Consider the following 23,033-nt stretch of genomic DNA (forward strand, 5'->3'; position numbering starts at 1 on the left):
AGGCATTATAATTTATACCTGTACATGTACATTATACTGTCATCATAACTATGCACGTTCATGTAGCACGCATTTACAATTTAATACAATAATACGGTGTGTTCATTGGTGATAAGGTTCTACATTCAGTTCCTAAGTTTCTGAAGTTTCGTAATCATATACAATGTAAGATTGACCATTTTGACTATTTTGAGTATCATTTAGAAAAACGTGTTAGATACAATGAACAATGATACGTTTATAACAATTGAATATAGTATATAATACTTTTGAGACGTACACTCCTCCAAAAGACAAATTAACAATCATAATGTAACACATAATCGAAGGGAAATAGAACCTGTAACAAGCAAACAAAAACATCTGCAATCACCTCATCACTAAAGTATATACTTACAGTAGGGATTCCAAATTATAACCATTGCATGGAACTTGATTGATCTTATCTTTACGCTTCCTTTCTTTGTCTTTAGATTCCTGTAAGCCCTAATCTACAAGAATGTACCTTCCAGAGGATAACACTCTTCCCTTCGAGGCCGGGAATGTGGCCCCACCCCTCCACGGTCCTCCCTCCAATTCTGATGACCCGGAAGACAAACAGAAACGGAAGCGATGTGCTGCACACATCGACGTTAACCTGCTCATGTGCAAAGCGTTTTACTTCCTGTTCTACGGTGCTTACGGCAGTTTGTATCCACTTCTAGCTGTGTACTTCAAGCAACTCGGTCTCAATGCGTCTCAGAGTGGTCTTCTCATAGGGATCCGCCCGTTTATCGAGTTCTGCGCCGCTCCGCTCTGGGGTGGACTGGCGGACTCGTGGCGGAAGGCCAAAGTTCTCTTCCTCTTCTCGCTCTTTGCCTGGCTCATCTTCACCGAAGCCATGGCGTTTATTCGTCCAGCCAGCTCCATCTGCATCACTGTCAACCGAACCGGTGATGACAGTCATATCATCTTCGTCAGTCAGGTGTCCCGCGACGGTGGCGTCCACACCTACATGGACTTGGAGAAACCCGGGGAAGGAAATGAAAACGGGCTGGTAGTTGGATACCAGTCCGACATTGATCAACCTTTCGACAACAGTGCTGAGGTAAAGGGTTACCATCTTATCAACTCCACTCGCAACGGCGAGGAACCCGTCCACCGATCGTCGCCGACCACGATCAAGTTCGTCAGCGACGACGTCCGCGGCGTCTTTCTCCTCCTGCTAATCATCATCGTAGTTGGAGAGTTCTTCAGCTCACCGACGATCACCCTGGCCGATTCTGCAACACTTGGCTACCTCGGCAGTAATCGGCTGGAGTACTACGGCCAGCAGCGCATGTTCGGCTCCCTAGGGTGGGGCGTCTTCATGCTAATCGAAGGCATCCTGCTCGACCAGACGAGGACGAGCTCTCACGGATGCGGAGTCAACTATTATATCTGTTTCGGAACGTACGCCGTCCTGATCACGTGTTCGTTTTTCGTAGCAATGCAGTTCAAGTTCAAGTATCATTCCGACGACGATCACAATACGGAGATGTCGAAACTAACCTACAACAAGAAAGAAGGGCAAGTGACCATTGGTGGTGAGTTGTCGTCTTTGTGTTGTGCTCGTCTTTATTCTTCATCATGCTATTTTGATTGGCGCACTAGAATTTCGGTGGCATGTTCACCATCAATCATCATTCCCTAAAATATAGAAATTAGAGAAGTTTTTGGAGAATTATTTTACACCGTTCGTATTGTGCTAAAGTGTTTTGGTTTCAATAAACAATGTCACAATACCCTTATCACATTATCCGTGAAGGCCCGAGGGATTACAACAGTTAGATGACTTTCAATGTGAAAGGAATGCTCTTTTCTAGAAAAAAAAAGAGAAGAAAAGACGAAGAAAGAGAATGTGTTACTTCTGTGGTGAGTACAAACCTTTCATGCTCTACCCTTATCATTCTAGGTGATCCGAGCGGCGAAGGACCTATGTCCTACGGTGCCGTGACTGAAAGTCCTCATACTTCGGGCGAGGGAGTCCACGAATCTGTCGCCGCAGGTTCCGTGCCCGGTGCATGTGGCACGTCACAAGACCCTGGTCCCGGGTCCCAGTCCCTGCCCGCCGAGGATCCCGCCGGCATCAAACAGGTGTTCCGTATGTTCGCCACCATCCGCTACGGGTCCGTGCTCTGCGTGGCGTGGTTCGCGGGCTTTGGAATGGGTCTCCTCTTCACATTCCTCTACTGGCATCTACAGGATCTCGGCGGGCCGCCATCTTTGTTTGGACTGGCCTCTGTCGTCAACCACGTGTCGGAGATCCTAGCCTATTTCTTTAGTCACAAGGTATGCCAAAGTCGAATGTCAAGACGCCACAATCCATCATAGTATTTCTACTAATTGCCTCATGGCTTAGTCCACATTGATGTTTTCACATCTACCATAGATAGACTTCGCGAACTGTTTACATCGAAGTTTTGTCTTATTTTATTTCTGCTGGAACTACTGATATGAAACCTATTAAGAAGATTGAATGTTGTGTTCCGAGTAATAAGGAAGAAGTCATATACATTTTATTTTCATCCATTTCATTTCATTTCATTTCATTTCCGACGAAAGTATACAATATGACATTTGCATATAAACAGAGTAAAGTACAATGTGAATTTTGCATATTCAAATGAGATTTAAATGCACGCCATTTTTACAATGAAACGAACAATACATATATATATATATATATATATATATATATACACATATATGTATACGGATAGTATAAAATCATTTATTCACCTATTTGTTACAGATTCTGCAAGCAATCGGTCACATTCCGGTGTTCTGTGTCGGTCTTTTCTGCTACTCCATACGATTCCTCGCAATCTCCATCCTAGACAACCCATGGTGGGTTCTCATCGTGGAAACTCTACAAGGTAAGCGTCGTTGATGTTGGTGTTGTTTTCCCTCTCAACAGCTTGAGGAATATGATAATGATAATGGTAATGGTAATGAAAATGATGATAATTTTAATAATTATATTAATGATAACAATGATTATATTGTTATTGCAATCATCATTATTATTTTGTTATCATTATTATTGCCATTACTATTACTATTATCGTTATTATTACTACTACCACTACTACTACTAATATTATTATCATTATGATTATTATCATCATTACTATTATCATGGTGTTATCTACCCAGGGTAGCCTCTTCAGTGTTAAATCTGTTCTTTCATAGGGCCTCTCATTTATTATCATAAGTAGGTAAGTTTGGGGGATTCAGGAAATTATATCGCGCTGTCATCTCTGTGTATGCGTGTATATGTATTATATATATATATATATACATATATATATATATATATATATATGTGTGTGTGTGTGTGTGTGTGTGTGTGTGTGTATGTGTGTGTGGGTGTGTTTGTATGACCGTATATATATGACCATACATCATACAAAACAAAACAAAACAGAACAACTGTTTCGTTACATGCCTGCCACGGAACTTGACTGAATAATGCTCTACCTGATGCATTGTATTTGCTGAAATTGTTTCTCGTTATTAAGTAATCATCATACGGTATGTCAAACGATCCTGTATTGATTTCAAGTGATTTTTTAGTGAATGAGACTTGAGATGCAGGGGAAGGCAAAACCAGACAGAATCAACATAGGGTGTAACAATAAAAATAGAGCGTATTTTCATTTTATTATGGGCTACACGCATATTTTGTCATCTTTGTCATCACAACCATGAGAGCAGCTGTCTGTCATGGCAAAATATATCGAGATCATTCCTAAGTGTTGAATTGTGCATTCTGTCGAGGCGTACCAACGACAGAGTAGGTGTACACTCTTCCATATAGAAGGTGAAGAGAACCATAATGTCAAGTCTTGCGTGACAGGAAAGATTGGACAACATTATGCAGGCGACACTGAAATAACAAAAGAGAGAGCATTTGTTTAACGTTGCATTGGAAATGCCAGCTACCGTACCACTTACCGAGTTCAAGAAAATACTTCGTGCTCACGCATTGTGGAATCCCGGGGCACCGGATTCAACAAGTGTTCTATGACATAGAGTAGACGCAATGTGTACGGTGGATGGCGCCGCCACCCCATCGCGAGAAATAGCGAACAGTCATCCGACGAGGATAAAACTGATCAGGTAACGCGAATCTTTAATCAATGTGGCTAAAATAAGCTAACCCTCGTCGTTTTACCTCTCTTGAGAATGTTCAGCGGAACACTTATCCAAGCTCTGTTTGATCATCTGCGCCCTGTTTCCTGTAGATCGTGATTTAAGGATAGGGTACTAGTATAGGCTCGCGCAAAACATTGCGGCGAGCGAAGTGCGCTATTGAGTTACGAGGGGAGACTGGGTGGTGTGTTATGTCTCTATCTAAAGCTTTGAATATTGCCGAGTTTTTAAACCTTTATCCTTTTGTCAGACTGTATTCCATGAATAAACATTTGTTTGTTGTCAGCCCTAGTTTGATTACAATGAGAAGAAATCCTTCTCATCGACCATCTGAAGCATTCATCTTGTCTAGAAAATGCTTTACATACTTTACTTCGAATAATAATATACAAATAAAGTCCAATGATATCAAATGACATCCTATGTTTCACGTTGCCAAGCTCAAAAGCTTCAAGATCTGCTTGTACAACGCTTCCTGACTGCTATACTTTCCCTTCTGAGAAATCTTCGTCAACGTGACAAGATCTCTTGGTCATGTTGACAGATACAAACAAAATCATCGCACAAAAATGGGAACTCCCAGATGTGCAAGTCGCAAAAAGAATCCCTAATGAAGATGACTTAATACAGGGACACTTGAGCCAAAATCAATAAGGGATTCAGAATTAATTCTGGAATATGGATCGAATTTCTTTTTCAGCATGTGTTGTTAAAGGCTATATCTCCAAGATTGACTCCTAAAATTTTTTGTTTTCGATCATTTAGAACTTTTGATGAAAACGCTTTTTTGTGTGATTTAGCGGATATAAATTGGAATGATGTGTTTCTGCCACAAGACGATGTAGACTCAAAACTGAAAAAATTTATATTTTTGTTCTCAAAGCTGTGTGATAAACACGCTCCGTATATAACAGTTCGTAAAAAACTTAAAGGATCACCCTGGATAAATAGCCAATATCTGGAAATTGCCAGAGAAAGAGATTTTAATAAACGGAAATTTAACAGAACAAAGGATTTGAAGTATTGGGACCAATACAAGTATTTCAGAAACAAAGCTAACAATATGAATAAGAGGTTAAAGCGAGCATATTATCGTGATCAACTAAATGATGTTAGAAATGATCGAAAAAGGGGATGGAAATTTTTGAACGAATTATTACCTGATGAAAAGAAATTGAGTACAGTGTTAAATATTACGGTAGAAGATGAATTAGTAACCGATCCCCATAAAATTGCAACTGAGTTTAATGTAATGTTTAGTAATGTAGGAAAATGTGCTTGTGAAAAAAAATTCTGATGAGACACAGACTAATTATTCTCGGTTATACAGTTTAAAACAGGCACAATCTAGATTTGTTTTTGAGGATATTTCTGTTGAATTTTCTTTGAAGGAACTGAGTAAGTTAGATTGTACCAAGGCTGTAGGTCTTGATGATCTGCATCCCAGACTATTGAAAATCAGTGCTCCTTTCATAGCTACGCCCTTAACCCACATCTTCAATCATTCAATTCAATCTGGTTATTTTCCATCGGACTTTAAACTTGCTAACATTGTTCCTATCCCGAAAAGTAAATCCTCCAACGACGTGAACAATTTCCGTCCAATATCCCTTTCATCCGTGGTTTCGAAAGTGTTTGAAAAGGCGATTCATTCACAGCTACTTAGTTACTTGGACAAAGAAAAGCTTCTGTCTGATCGTCAGTCAGGCTTTAGACCAAAGCATTCAACTTGTACGTGCTTAACCGAGTTCTCCGACCTTATTTACGATAACCTCGATAAAGGGCGATTGACAGGTGCAGTCTTTTTAGATCTAAAAAAGGCTTTCGACACTATCCCACACGATCTTCTATTAACGAAGCTGCATTGTTTTGGTATTAAAGAGGTGGAGTTGGCATGGTTTGAATCTTATATGACAGGTAGACAACAATGTGTAACATTTAGGGGAGTGACGAGTGATTTTCTTCCAGTCTATGCGGGGGTTCCGCAGGGATCCATTTTAGGTCCCCTACTATTTTGTATGTATATCAATGATATAACTTACCTTCCTCTTCACCCCCAAACAAATATATCTCTTTATGCAGATGATACTGCCGTCTTTTCCTCAGGGTTTGGCGTGAAGTCAGTGCAAAAACAGCTTCAAACAGATATACATGTGTTAAGTAAATGGTTTATGGAAAATAGAATGGTGGTTAATACAAACAAAACAAAAGTAATGTTATTTAAATCCCGAAAGAAAAAGAGTTTCTCTGAGTTAGAAATTACCATGAACGAGAGAAGACTTGAGAATGTTACGAAGTTTAAACACCTCGGTGTGACGGTTGACCAAAACCTCGACTGGTCTCCTCAGGTGAATGAAGTTATAAGAAAAGTTTCGTATGCTACAATGTGTATACGTAGAATCAAGCATTGCTTAACAAAAGATATGTTATTTCAATTATATTATTCTTTGATTCTCCCTCATATTGATTATTGTTGCACAGTATGGGGATCTTTAACTAAGAAGAACATTCATAGACTTCAAATATGTCAAAATAAATACTCTCGTATGGTATTAAATGCAGACTATAAAACATCAACAGTTAGCTTACTAGATACACTTAAATTGCAATCCATTGAAAAGAGATTAGAATATCAGTATTGTATATTGGCCTATAAAATAGTTAATGACGCAACCCCATTTTATCTTTGTAAGCTTATATCCCTACGTAACGTTATATATCCTACTAGACATGTCCTAACAAATCAGTTATATTTACCTAAGCCAAAAACAGACAATAAGAAACGTTCCTTCTCATACTCCGCTTGTAAAATGTTCAACTCACTTCCAATTTCCGTTCAATCATCCCCTTCATTACCAGTTTTCAAGAAACGTCTCCGGCTTCACCAGTCTATCTTTTGATTTAGTTATCATTTCATATGACCACCACTTATATTATGTCGTATTATGTTTTCATTTGTTTTGTTTTGTTTTGTTTTCTATTTTGTATATATGTTACCCGATATTATTTGTAATTCGTTGATTTTGTAACCTTTGTATGTGATGCAGGGCTCCCTTGCAAAGCAGGCCATTGAGGCTCTGAACGGGACAACCCTGCTTTTAAAGAAAACATGAATAAATAAATAAATTTATATGTGGTGTTGACGAATGCTCGCTTTCTCCTCGTGTTGTTTTAATCCACGTCATCTTTATAAGTATAGCTGTCACATGTTTTGACAATTTTTCTGGAGATCCCTACATCTAGCTCATGAATGTAATTTCACCTAATTACACAGCATTTAGACAAGAGTTTATCTACAAAAGAATTTAAGCAAGACAAAAATCAAAACTTTGATAAATTTTCTCTTCTTTCAAATGTAACGTGTTTGTGAGGCTTTTCTTACCACCGTGTATAGAATTTGCTGCTCTCTTGTACGTGTGGAAAAAAAAAAACATAAAGCAAACTGACATGATGTGACCTTTAACAAGATGATAGAATATTCACTTAATTTACGATATTCCTTTCAAGAAAGCAAAGTATAAGTTAAGTTTATGTTACATAAACAGTGTCGAAAGGAGACGCTACTGACACATTGTAAATGCTTCACTTCACTTGGTAAATTATTGTGAGTTGAGGAGACGGGTAAAATCAGCAAATACCGGAGGCTTCCGTTCTTTTTCTCCCAGCCTTCTAAAAATTCATGTTGAAGAAAAGGAAATTCCATCTTGCTATTGCTCGAGGACAACACGCCATTACCATCTTTGTGGGATGTACCTGTAGGAATCTGAAGGGCATATAAAACGTGTCACCATTGCTCTTAGCAAATGGAATGTTTAAGGATCCATTAGACTGAGGCCTGTGAGGCGAATGAAGTTTGTCTTTTTTTTTTCTTAATGCATTGACTGGGGCCTCGCAAGCACCTTGCGTGACGCCACATGTAAATCTAAACCAACATGGCGTGTTTGCTTTCTAATCGATCCCGAGCTGACTGGAGAAGGTATATCTCTCCCCTCAACATCAATCGATTATATACCAGAATGAGTGCATTCATCAAACATTACTCGACGGTATCATTTCACGATCTCGTCAAGAAAATAACACACCGCTTAAACACTCGATCTCTCCATTAATCTGATTACTCGACTGTAATGTTTGCAGTCGCCACCAGAATGATTCGTATCTTGTGTGTTTAGCGTGGGTTTCATTTTTTCTTCCCCTGAACTCGGTGTAGATTTGTTTTTCTCATGTTGTGGCTGTATTATAAGGCTGGTGATAGCGCTTTGTTTATCTCGACGAAGAAATCATGATTTATTTACGCGACAAACAAAAGTAACTGAGTACAATTTATATTTCATTTGATGTGAGATAAAAGAATTATAGAGGGAGGGAATCGAGAATTAACATGAATGAAGTCTGTGGTTGTTGATTCTTTGTAGACAGCTATGGGTGAGGGATGGTTCAGTGAAACACAACAACCTATCAATAATTGTTGCTCAAACTAAGGAACTTAATCTTCACTTCTTCAATTTCTCTTAATTCATCTTGTCGATTTGTCGTAAAAGAGAAATCATTCGTAAAATGAGTCTTTCATGTCAATACTTTTGTTCCATCGTAAATTCAAACTGAATAATCTGTAATTCATTCTCGTTAACATTATGCGAAGCAGCCCAAGGTTATATTGTTTAACAATTTTGATGATTTGGGTTTAGGATTTGGATTTAGGATTTGGATTTTTAAAAATGTGTGAAACGACATAAACATCATCCTACGAACATTGCCCATTAAACCGATATGTCCCATTATTAAAAGTGGTTTAATCTTTTCTAAAATAAGTAGAGAAAGAATACGTTGACAACATCCGCAGCCAGCCACAAACAGCAAGAATGAAACGCTGATTTAAGAGAAGAGTGAATGAGGAATGCTCCTGCCGTGTATAGACGTTTCGCTCACTCTACCTCATTGAGTCAAATACCTCTGTCGCATCACGGGACAACATGGCACGGTGCCTTGCGATGTTGATGTGACCTCTGATTGCAGGCTCAGAATTGCTCTTTCTTCCTCTATTTATAATTGACGTCCGCAAGGACATAGACTCGAAGGGATTTAGGGATTTTTTAGCGAATTCTGACTCCTTGTTTTCGCTGGTTGCGCGCAAGATGGGACGGGGCTTCTCTAGGGAGGACGAGTCTGTCGCAGCATCGGTAAACAGAGATGTTGACCTGGCGAGAGAAAAGTGTCCGACAGATTTGCACGGGTGCGTGCATCACTCTAGATGTACGAGCTGGGAAAATAAAAGAGAATAATAGCCCTTACCGGAATATTTCTCCCCCTCCCCCCCCCCCCCTCTCTCTCTCTCTCTCTCTTACACGTACACACAAACACACACAAATGAGTTTTACAACATCAGTGATAGTGTCGCTAATAATTGTTAGAATACGAGTAGGACCTACATGTTGACTGTGCATCGCAAAGTATTTTAGACGTGATTCTACCCACTCGATGAGAATATCCCTGGCTATCGATATAAACAGCCGTTCATAAATGTCATGGCATTTTTTCTTTCAACGCTTTCGAAATAAAGTCTAATTTTCGGTCTGACCGTTAGTGCTATCAAAACAGCCTTCCGAACTATGCCATGAGACAATATGATTTAATAACAAGCCTTAAGTGTACTGTATGGAGCTCGAAATCCATGAAGAGGAGTTCCCAGTCAAATTGCTTTGCAAATTTCTGACAACCCGACACTATTGAGGCCGGCATGTATTATTCACTCAATCCATCTTTGCGCCGCGTATGTGTGTGAGATGAATTCAATTCTGAAAACAAATATCCTTTCATTACCTCACGCTCGGGCAAAAGACTCCTTTAGAGTAATATCGCCAGGAGCGCCTCGCGCCAACGTCAAGTCACAGTGTCCTGCCATATTGGGTTGCCTTTGAAAGGTATCGTGGAGAGGAGAAGGTTTTCTTCAGCTGGATCAGGCCCTAGCAGACGATACGACCCCGAGGAAAAGGTCGCGTGTGCAGCGGTGAAATTTAGAGGCGCCACCGGCTATGGTGTCGAGAGGCGCTTGCAACATCATTCCATATGGGTTCGGGTCATTTATTCGCGATTTAGAGAAAAGGTTAATATTTTCGCGTCTCTTCTCATATGGAAAGTTATATTTGGTATGTTAGATGGCCATGCATCTTAATAAGCCATGGCGTGAGATTCGTGGAATATGTGAATCCACTTGCGTGCAGATTTAGTCTAAATTGCATTAATTTATCTCCATATACGCAGCAAATTCGACAGTTACTCCATGCTGGTTAAATTTACGGTGCGTGAATATCATAGCTGATAGGATGAGGCAAGATATATAAATTCATTTTTTTTTTTTACCCCCGAAAGGGATTATGTCTGAGACGATGCACCCGTTAGGATACACAAAGCGGTTTCTCAGGGTGTAATCCATAATGCAAAGCTGGTATTTCAGCATTGATTTTTATGAAGTCAATTGATATTCAGCGCAGGTTGCCGCCTCGACGTGGAGCGCGGTGGGGGTGAGGGCTTTTCGAAGATAACTGACAGCGCGGCTTGCGATTAGGTGCCGTCAGGTGCATGCGAAAAATGGATCATCGCCCGGAGGAATCGAATGATGTTGATTGCCATGGTAACGGGTCGTATTAACATAGAGGCTGGGCGACACAAACAGGTTAATGATAGAATAGGACCCCAGCTTCGGGTTATCTTATTTCTCCATGTGTTGTGCTCTGGGCAAGTTTTAGGGTGTTCAAAAAGGGGGAAAAAGTCTCCAGTCATTACTGACTTTCGACCCAATAAGACAGCGGTCTGGTTATAGGCAGCAAAGTAGTTTTGGTATTATGATAATGAAGAAAATAATTAATGATATAGTAGCATGATGAGTATACCATGAGGAACAGCGACCAATGATAATGATAATAATAATTGTATTCATAAACATAATGACGACAATTGTTGTAGAGGTATATAAAGAATAGAAATGACACTACTACCGCTACTACTACTGTTAATAATGGTGATACTAATCAATATCTGTGCATCATATCTATTATTATCATTATTATTATTATTGCTATTATTAGTATTATTATTATTATCATCATCATCATCATCATCATTATTCATTATCCTTATCGACTTAAGTATTATTATCATTGTCGTCATAATCAGTTTTCTCTTTTGTTGTTATTAGTATTTTTTTTCTTATCCCTGTAATCATCATTACTTCTACTACACTGTTATTACCGACATTTTTATACAATTTTGACATCACGCATGACGTCAATGATGAAAGTATAGAACAGGAGGTTACAGAGATATCGGACACCAGCCAGAATTAGACTGTCGTCAGATTAGTTTCCCAGTATCGTATAATAGAATCGCTAGTCTTTGCCTAAATTTTATTTTTTCCTTTCTACTTTCTCCTGTATATATCACCAAGATCTTCGTATTCCTTTCTGTGCTTCTTGAATTTCTATCAGACCTTAATGAAGTGTGATTTCTCGAGTCTTCGAGTTTAATCAAATTTTCTGTTCTGCAAATTACTGTTTTTCCTTCCGTGCCCAGTATTTCAGTTAATCCAGTTCTTTGAATTCGCCCACGACATCAAAAAGAATAACTTTTTTTTTTTCAAATCGAAGCTGGAAGAGTATTTTTGGGATATGAGCGTAAGATGCATGCAGCGAAAGGCTAAAATTATGCATCGCTGTATTGATAGAATATATATATATATATATATATATATATATATATATATATATATATACATTCCTTTCGGAAACATGCTGCGAATAGTGATTATATCCCTTTCAACAAACAGTCCTCTATTCACTGGAGTGGGGAATAAAACTGCGTCGCCCAAAGATCTTGTATATTTTGTAGAGAAAAATTATTGATTTATTGGTCATCAATCTTACAACGAAGAATCTTGTCTGTAGTCAACAAGAGAGCTTTCTGTCTAATGAATAGAATCAATATGTGTTCTTGATCCAGTTCTCAAATGAAGAATCGATTGATTATTTAATTATTGATTGTCGCCATTTCCTGTTTACCGCTTCAACCCTTTGTTATGATAAGTAGCTTGTAATGTCTTACTAATGGCGGATATACCCTTCATGGGTATCAACCATGGACTTACAAACATGATTATGTGCACTGTAAATTTCGCAGTTATAACGACCGTATGTGTATAATGACGATGAAGTTATGGCCATCACATCATGATACTCGTTATAGAACAACACCAGGTACACCATCACTCACACCCTCGCACAGCATGAATGTTTGATCCGTGACCTCATCACACCCGCGGCGCGTATGTGTAAATCATAACGATCATGATGGATATTCTTTATCAAACACATAGTATATATGCTTATGCATAATTCCTTTAGAGCTTTCCAGAGTTAAAAACAAACGCAGGAAAAAAAAACAGCCAGGGCGCGAGTATCTCGACTATTTCTAGCGGGAAAAAGAGCAACGCCTCTTCCGCTACAGCCGATGAAAGTATAAAGTGGGCGTCGAATTTACATACGAGGCCGCCCCGAGGAAAACAGCAAACACCTCAAGACGAGTAGCGCGTTGCTACCAGCACCAACATCAAATCTAAAAAAGTTCTCCTTTGTAATTCGTCTTCCTCATGCACTATCTCTCTCTCTTCACCTCGCCATCTCCCTCTCTCTCTCTTTCTCTCAGTATCATAGCTAGATAGCTAGATAGATAGATAGATAGATAAAGAGAGATGGATAGATAGATAGATAGATAGATAGATAGATAGATAGATAGATAGATAGATAGGTAGGTAGGTAGGTAGGTAGTTAGATAGATAGATAAATAGATAGATGGTAGATAGATAGGTAGGTAAGTAGGTAGATAAAGGTAGATAGAAAGATAGATATGTAGGAAGGTATAGATAGTTAGACAGAGATAGATAGATAGATAGATAGATAGATAGATAGATAAATAGATAGATAGATAGATAGAAAGATAGATAGATAGATAGATAGATAGACAGATAGATATAAAGATAGATAGATATATAGATAGATATAGATAGATAGATAGATAGATAGATAGATAGATAGATAGATAGATAGATAGATAGATAGATAGATAGATGTGTAGATAGATGTGCCCCTTCTTCCTCTCGTATTCATTCATCACGTTGTATGAGTGAACATGATGCGGGCATTCACTTCCGGGAAGGTTATAAGAGGAGCCATTCGCGGAGCGTGCACGGGCGAGTGCTTCTCAATTAGCGGCCTGAGGATTTATTCATGAGTTCTGGCGACATTTACTTCTGTTCTTCTTTTAGAGCCTTCCGGCGTGTGAGTAGATTGAATTCAGTCACGACTGCAAAACGACGCTCAAAGAGGTCCATGTATTGCCTCAGTGACAAGCCGCGCATTGTTATAAAATCAGCGTCCTCATTACCTTTGAGGATTATTGTTTTGAAATGTGGGGAATGATTATGACATGATTTTTACGTCCTTCAGATAACCTATAGTAAGAGACTGGAACACTTCTCATGTATACAGAAAATGTGTGGTAGTATGAATTTCATCGTTTCAATGCAATAATCATTGTTTTCATAAGGCTCTCACTGTAGTGCAGACGATGATTGATCAATCGCATTGTGTGCATAATAAGCGCGTGATCAAAAAAATAACGAAATACTATTGGAGAATATTAGCAGTCATGTATGACTGATCAAAAATTCAATTAGCCTTGGGCAACAGTTTTCATCTTGCGTCACTGCATATCAATTCATAACGGTATCACTTTTGCACTTTTCCACGAAAATGGGAAATAGATTGGGACGCATTAACAAGCTACACGATCCGCCTCCGACGCATTGGCCGGAGAACGGAAGTGCAAAGAGAGGGGAGTTACCTCTCATTCTCATCAGCGGCAACGCCCCCCCCCCCCCAAAAAAAAAAGAGAAAAACAACAACCAACAACCAACAACAACAAAAACAAATCTTGTCTTTGCGGGAATTGCTCGCGGGATAGATACGCAGCTATTTGATCAACAACAGCACGAATCCAACAATTCCAGATAATCATGACATCATGTACTGTTATACTTTTTCTTCTTCGACGTCGAGTTCGATTACTCTCCAGTGCCATCAGACTAAACACATGAGTTTTTATTGTGTCCATTCTGAGGAAATATCTGAACATAATTCTTTTTCTTTTATTGATTTACTTTTCCATTTCCAGCAGAAACACATTATAAATATTTGACAGAAGTTGAACGCACAAATTACATAACAATTACAAATAAAAAAAAAAGATATAAGTTTGCGAAATATTGAAAGTATGGGGACATGCAAGAAATGCATGGGGAGGAATTCTAAGGAACAATGCTTGATAATGATTTTAGAATAAAAAGGCAGTGAATATCATGTCGCAAATTTCGTGACTCAGCTCATTTCGGTTTCATTTAATATTGCGTTCGAGACTTTGGTACTCATGTGCAACATTTCGACTGATGTCTGTTCATCATTGCCCATACACTGTTCTACACATCAGGCGGTTACATTAATACGCAAGCCTGTACACCATATTTTTCGGCGACTATATTTTTTGCCATGACAACGTCATAATAATCCCAACGGATGAAGTCTGGACGTCACGAAGATTTTCGTCGTCTGCTGTCGTTCAGTTTTCCCGCCTCCCGTAGGTGGCATTGTCATCGAGCGGAAAAATAATTCATTATGCAAGGGGGCAAAATAACGGGCAAAAAAATAGGGTTGGAGACAGACAGACAGACAGAGAGACAGAGACAGAGACAGACAAGCAGACAGACAGACAGATAGACAGACACACAGAGTTCGTGGGTGGGGTGGAGGGCAAGACATGGCATAAAGCAAAGCCAACCTATATTGTCATCGAAACATCATTCCGAATAGAAAAACAGGGAGGAATAAAAAAAAATGAATAATAACATGTGTCTGAAGTAGACCATGTGGAAGAAGAATAGAGAAGAAGGTAAGATGAAGAAGAATGAAAATAAAATATAATATTATGGGAAATATCGGGAAAGAAGAAAAAAGACAGCTTAGAAAGAATATCAGAGGTTTCACAATAGGCATCTCTCGGAAATCCGTATTGTATTTGCGGGTCACGCTCAACCAGGATTTTGACATTCATCCTTTCGCGCGTTGCTATTCAAGGTATAACTGCCTTTCCACCTACATACATTATTACTGATTACATTGTCTCAGGTTTGATATCCACAAATAGCTATCAAAAGGTTCAATCCGATATTTTATCTTTACCCAGAAGTTGACCTTGCAGAGTTTATTATTGCATGAGAAACTGACAAGGTACATCGTGCGTCGAAACAGATGACACACACACACACACACCCACACACACACACACACACACGTACACACGCACGCACGCACACGCACACAGACACAGACACAAACTCACACAGACACACACAAACACGCAGACACAGACACACACATGCATAACGAAACAAAGTTGGTTGTAGACTTCTGCATCGAAACTAAACCTGTAGGCGGCTTACTTCGCATTTTCTCACACTTTCTTTCTCTCTCCTTATGCATTTGATCTACCCCTGTCTCTTTTACTTTTTTTTCCATTTTGTCTCCCTCTTCTCACTTTACCTTCTGGTGGGGATTACATCACTTTTATTATTCGGGTGCGCTAACCCCCTGGAATAATCTTCCCTCTTACAATAGTCACTACGTGTTTGGGGGGGGGGGGGGCGCTGAGATCGGACGGAGCCTCGGAGAGGGAATCTGTTTGTTTTCTTCTGTGTACATGAGTTCCACGCTTCCGCTTGTATGTAATTCCAGCGGCTATCGGTATCAGATGACCCGTACTCTAACCACGGTGCATGGATTACGCTTTGTACTCCGACCTTATGGAAGTTACTCGTGTGCATTCCGCACTGTGTACTCACCACGATACACTGGTGCTTCGTCGCTCCCTGTTCATTAGACACTCTCGGGATACTCATTGTAATGTCGATTAGAGCAGCGACCAAGTGAGATTGTGCGAATACATCTTCTGAAGATATTAAGCTCGTCTGCCAAGAGATCAGGACAAACACGGACCACGGTCACGAAATGTGACTAGAAACGAAAACGCATCAATAAGACCTTAGTCTTGCATAATGATTTCATCACAATGGCAACGAAGAACGCCTTCCCATTGGTCGACAAAATCGTGACATGGGGCGAGGAATTTTTATCCCTCAGCTTTACGCGGGACGTCCTGAGATGCATTATCTAGAACGTCTGGATTGGGCCAAGGACCCGTGATTTGTTTGAGTGTGTGTGTGTGTGTGTGTGTGTGTGTATGTGTGTGTGTGTGTGTGTGTGTGTGTGTGTGTGTGTGTGTGAGTGTGTGGGTGTGTGTGTGTGTGTTTGTGTGTGTGCGTGTGTATGTACACGTGTGTGTCATGCCCCGTGTACGTGTGTGATGATGACGATGTGTGTGTGTGTGTGTTTGCGTTTGTGTGCGTTTGTAGGTCTATCTGTCAACATAATTTCGGTCACAATGTGATTGATGAAATAGCACGATTTACTTTGATTACAAGAAAACAAAACGCCCTCACGCGAGTGACCATTGAGCTCTTTTGATGCGTAAATCAACGAGAGGGTATGCATTTACATTATACACACATACACATCAAGTTACCTTGCCTCTAAACAATCACACACACACACACACACACACACACACACACACACACACACACACACACTCACACACACACAGATAGATTCGTACCACAGCAATTCTGGAAAAATAGATTTGACTGCAAAATCCATTAATATTCAGAATGTTGATGGTAATTTTATACTAAAGCAAACTAAATAGTGGCAAACAATTGTAATCTTTTGTTTAACTTGGATTTGAATAAATACATATTTTTGATCATAACAAGAAAAACATAAATCATGAAAATGTATTGCTTTCTATGTATAATTTGAATTGATCATAATCATATCTGATTTTTAGAAAGAGAAATTAGGATGTGTTGATGATATTTCATCTTTTTAAAGTTTTTATTCATTAACAAATCCTCTGATCAAAGTTTGAATGGCAGTCTTATGTTTTATTACGTGTCGCGAGGATGATGGGAGCTACTAGTATGCTAACGGAACCATTTTGTGCTTGACTTTTCATCCATGCTCGCGTCGGTCATAACCGACGTTGACACCATTAACAACGCTGAAATGTTTGCCGCATAGCCCAAGTGGAAAAGTATAATAAAAAAACACTTGAAAAATCACCAAAAACTCGGGGAAAGGAGACGGACAAATTTTTTTAATGGAGGCTTGCTTTCTTGCAAGCTCGTGCTGTATGAAAACACCTGCTTTAAGTGTTTGCATAATGCTCTTGAACTGTCATTTCTCGTTTAGCAACCTCTTCTCCTCATCTGTTTGACATTAAGGTTTCAACACTGCGTCATCTGTGACATCAATCTGTTATTTCGCTTGTCGCCTTACGATACATTGCTTTATTACGCATACAGGTTATTCACATCGATTATCATGTCTCTTGTAGGCCTATATTGTGTCAAATTAATGATTATAGCTTCCATTTGAAGATGGCAAAAAGTCAACCAAATCGAATTCACCAAAGTGAATGTCTTTCTCCTCTTCTTTCCTTCTTGTAATACGCATACGTATAACATATTCTCGTCGATTTAAGAAGTAAAACTCTAACTACGCCAGTGGCTCGATTTAATTGTGTTCCTGAGGTGTGTAATAAAAATTGCTGAATTTATGTGAAATTTGACTATGCTATAAAATTATGTACCTATATATTATAATGTTTGATGATAATGCTGAAAATTAAGGAAATATAAAGCAATGCTGTGCAGACAATGAACAAATCAAATCAAAGCAAAGCAAAACAATCTGAGGTTAAGAACAAGGCCGACTTTATACCTTTCAAAACATTCAGACGACCCAGATTATAATCTGCAAATTGGCACCGCAGCTTCACATGTAGATGTTTCTGCATAATACTATGTATGACATAGCTCTACGTTCAGCACTTTTCGCTATTCGTTCTTTCCTTCCATATTGTTTTACACACATACAGGTTTGACCCATGCCTTAATCTGGGCAGCCTGCACGTCTTACATAGGGCTGGCCACGTCGCAGAGACTTCGCTCGTCCGCACAGGGCATCTTACAGGGCACGCACCACGGACTAGGGCGTGGCTGTGGTGCCATCTTTGGTGGACTCCTTGTTAACGCATTCGGTAAGAATGTACAGCAGTGATTTGTAACAGAGATCGGTGATTTACAGACGTGAATCATATAATACTAGTAAAGGAAAATATTTTTTTCATATTTTTTTATTATTTGTGAATTAAAACCGAGGATTCGTCATTCTGTTTGTTCAAAAGACCAATGTGATGACAAGTGTGATTCGTAACAAAAGGCAATCATAAATAACATGTTGATATTTGCATAATAGAAGAAATGAGAATATAGTTTACATCATAAGCAAATATAGGTGGATAAGTAACATATTGTACATATGCGAAGGCCCTAAATAGTATGTACATGTATATGTATTATGTATGTATGTATATATTGTGTGTTTGTGTGTTATGCACTGTTAATTTACGTAAAAGGAAAAAATTCCAACAGCACATTTTTTTTTCTTCCATCGTCTTCCTTGTCACAATCGCGAAGATTTAAGACAATACGGAGCTCATTTTGTTGTTTGTATTTTTGAAAAATATTCGATATCTCCCCAACATGAACAATATCCAACTTTTAGAAGGCACTGACAAGTGCAGCAAAAAAAACTATTCAAATCACAAAATAAACCCTACAAATCTAAAATTTACAATACCGGTACATCTGATTGCTGTTTTTTGCATTGTATAGTTGAGACGGGTACACTAAGATTTCTTTTTTTTATTATTGTTCATTCGTTCTTGTATACAGGTACAAGGGAGACTTTTCGTGGGTTCGGTGTTGCATCCCTGGTCGTTCTTGTTATCTTCTTGGCGATGCAGTACCCGACCTACAGTGAGATGAAGTCTGCCTCGACCACGAACCCGCCACCGAGCAAACCGTCCGATGTCCAGCCCGTCCTGACATCGGCTGACCTGAGCCCCATTCCTTACTCTGACCAACAGAGGGAGCTACACCAAGACGTGGAGAAGGGACCCTGTGAGCCAGGGTCTGACGAACACACGCCACCTCAAGATTTGCCGACCTCACAGACGGACGCCGAGAAAAGCGAAGCGAATTAATGATTATAAAAGAATGTTTCACGCTTTCATAGTGATATTTTTGACAGCTTTTGTGTTAAAAGAAAGACGAAAATAAGGAGAGCTTCCGCTATATTTTGATTTCGATAAATGCACAGCCATGCAGTGTGAATAGCGCGGGACGTTCTAGTAGTTACAACGTAGATTTTTACTTTTAATAGGCGAGAGATTATGAGCACTCGTATAGATTTCGGCAGAAGATTATATTTATTTTTAAGAGTCATTTACATTGTATCAGGTCTCTGTTGAAAGTATTTCTAAGCTCGTGGCTTGAATTATTATGAGTACGTTTTGTTTGTAGGTCCCCTTAATCCGCTCCAATTTTCATCATTGAAAGATGATCGTGAAATTATAAGCTATCGGAATGAAAATAATAGAATTTTGCGGTCACTGGGAATATAATCTGGCCAAGGACTACTAGTGTCACCATAGCGTGACAGATGGTCATCTACTAGTCAATTTTGTTTTCGGTCAATGTTGGTACAGTTAGTCAACTTATTTGGCAAACGCAAACGCCCTCTGTGTCTGGAGGAGAATCAGCTAAGGTCATTGCTTTCATGTCCTACATGAATAATGTCATTTAATCATCCTATAAAAACAACAAATAAGACATTCTCTTCCGATAGCAGACACTTATTAGTCGAAATATAAGTTTTTAGATATGGAAGATATGGAAAATGGTACCAGTTTCCGTCACCTTCACTTTCAATTGAAAAAAAAAACAGAAGGAAAATGCTGTTGAAGGAAAGTGAAAATCGCTTTCTTCCTCAGTTGATTTGCGACCAACCGTGTAGACGTCTTTCTCAGACGAGTGTGAGACCACCAAGACCTTACTCATTCAATGTTTCGTTCAGTGCGTACCGGTCATCGTCACGTTATGGAGTAATTGTTTATTTTATATCTATGATTTATACAGGAAAATGTTCTGTAGCTGTAATTTTAGATTACGGTGAGCACTATCAACTGCCTGCAAATTGCTTACGTACCATAAAAGTCCCCCCTTTTTTTCCCCCTAAATGTACGCACACAAAGTAGCCTGCAAGCATATTTTCGATTTCTGCCACGTGTTAAGAACTGCTGTGTTCAGTAGATTTGATTAAGTGTTCATGTCTGTGGCGTAAACAGAGCTTATATAGTTACTTGTAAATATTTTCAAGTGCCAGAAGCATACAAATTATTTTTCTGTCTCAAGTTAAAAAGAGTGTATAGGAGTTATGACTTATCTGGTGGGCAAGTGTAAATGTGAAAAACATATGATATATATTCATAGATATATGCGTGGAATATTGGTAGTGTTGTGTATGTTTATCTTAAGATATCAAGCAGAAAGATATTATAAAAAACACAGAGAATGTAGACTTTATTGCTGGCGAATAGCATAGATGAAATATTTCTTTGCTCTGAAGTTGAATCTGTATTTCTATATAGAGATGAAAAAGAACACGTTACTAGCGACATTCATGTTGTTCTAATTCGCATACATAGATGTTACAAAAATATAACATTACCTGCCAAAAATCATCCCTTTGAGAAAAAGTATAACAGTATTCATAATTGTTGGAAAAGGTATATAATACAGCCTATAACTCATTAAATACAAAATTGACGATAAAAAAGGCAATGTGCACTTTAGCTATCAGAACATAAGTGGTACAAGAGCAACTCATTCCAAAACTAATTGTGCAGCAAAGTACAGTGCACGAGTTACATTTATATTGTTGAACGAAAAAAAAAAAAAAAAGTTGGTCAATGCTACCAGATTTGGTACTGTAATTATGTGTCTCATATATATGACGATTTTTTTTTTTTGTCAGTGTCAACAACTAATTTCTGAGTTAGTAGGAAACTCACCCTTGTTACAGTACTTTATTAAACTCATACACGAGCCAGTAAAGTTCTGAAGTGAAATGTATTCTGCCAAGCTTTTAATCATGAAACAAAAATTTATATGATTATTATGTTCAAATTCAGAGATCAAATGGCTTGTTTATAGGGCGAGAGACCATTATGTGCTTCAGGCTTACTTTCTCAGGAAAAACAAATAATTGTAGGACATTGTTCCATGTCATAAACACTAAGAAACACACAAAAGAAAATGAATTAAACAAATGTAGAACTCCTGACTGTAACCCCCCCCCCCCAAAAAAAAAAAAAAAATCCTTTGAAACAGCAATGGTCACTTTCTTATTCATTTATTAATTCATTTATCTATTTCTTAATCAATCAATCAATTAATTTATTTATTTATTTATTTATCTATTATTCATTCATTTATTCATTCTTTATTCATCATAGGGGATCAGGGCTTTTCAAGGACTATTCCTAAAGACAAATTGCATATTACATTGTTCCAAATATTATGTGTATATACAGTATGTCACATGACTGGTTTAGTGATGATATAATTCAAGAACTGTGGCTGCAATGCAAGTAGGTCATGTTATGCTGCTTGTGGTATTATGTGTCAATGTCTAGAGTCATCTTGTGAATACAGAATAAATTCATTGCTGAGTTTAATATTAACTGTGTAAAAATGTGTTCATGTGTACATTATGTTTAACATTAACTGTGTAAAATGTGTTCATGTTTACACTGCATAAATCACAAATTATAGCTGTCAATTATAAGGTAAGGGTTATGTTTGGGGGTAGAATTTACAGTGCATGCTTGGCTTAGCGAGCAGATACTTCATGGCAGCAATTGTTGCAGGAGCAAATGTCATGGTAACATTTCAGGCATACAGAAACTAGTAGCATAAATCACAAGAAGCCGAGATTTTTCCAGGCAAGTAACATGAGGAGTAGCTCCCAATCCAAATTCAAATTTGACTTGAAGAAAGACTACTGACTGCAATGACAGGCAATACATGGCAAAATGTTTGGTCAAAGGTTACTGAAAACCCTCATCTTATAGGCACATTTAAGGTTCTGGACAGATGGCTAATCCATCCCTATCAGGCCAAGAGAGAAATTATGGAAAATAGTATACTAGTACATTGTAGTGTAGGCCCCAATGCCAAAAAAGCGAGTGAACTATGGATCTGTATACACAAACATACATACACACATAAACTACATTCACACAATGTACATACCAGCACACATGCACATAAGGTATATACATGCACATATACAAGGACAATACACAGACACACACACACAAACACACAGTGTCTGAGGATTGGCGTCGACGTGGGGCAATGCTCAAATGCAAAAATGTGCCATACATGCGTTGTGCACTTTTCATGTTTCCAGCTGAGAATTTCCATCGACTCAAGTGACAGATCACGGGGATATTGTGAATGCAGCAATATTAGAACACATCAGTGGAAGTTTCAGGAAAATCAGACAATCTATTCAAAAGTTATACACTTTTGAAGCTTTAGTGCCGCCGTCACAGGATGGGAAGGCTACTACAGTTTGTGATGCCACATGCGTAGAATAATATAGAGAAAATAATGGAAAATTCAACATATTTTCTCTTTTCTCACAAGATTATGTATGTTATGGTATAATTATGATATGTAAGGTGCTTAGAAACTTGGCAGTAAGCATGGTAACAGTGTAAAT

At 38.6% G+C, this 23,033-nt stretch overlaps 1 protein-coding gene across 1 annotated transcript; it reads left to right on the forward strand.

Moving 5' to 3' along the window:
- The first annotated feature begins 499 nt into the window (after positions 1-499).
- On the forward strand, positions 500-19,446 carry LOC140237876 (major facilitator superfamily domain-containing protein 6-like). Its single transcript, XM_072317807.1, has 5 exons — positions 500-1,569; positions 1,944-2,310; positions 2,774-2,897; positions 18,277-18,438; positions 19,136-19,446. The coding sequence occupies exons 1-5, from the start codon at positions 500-502 to the stop codon at positions 19,444-19,446; spliced, it is 2,034 nt and encodes a 677-aa protein (XP_072173908.1).
- The last annotated feature ends 3,587 nt before the right edge of the window (positions 19,447-23,033 follow it).

Source organism: Diadema setosum, chromosome 14, assembly GCF_964275005.1.
Source record: "Diadema setosum chromosome 14, eeDiaSeto1, whole genome shotgun sequence".
In the NCBI taxonomy this organism is placed as follows: domain Eukaryota; kingdom Metazoa; phylum Echinodermata; class Echinoidea; order Diadematoida; family Diadematidae; genus Diadema; species Diadema setosum.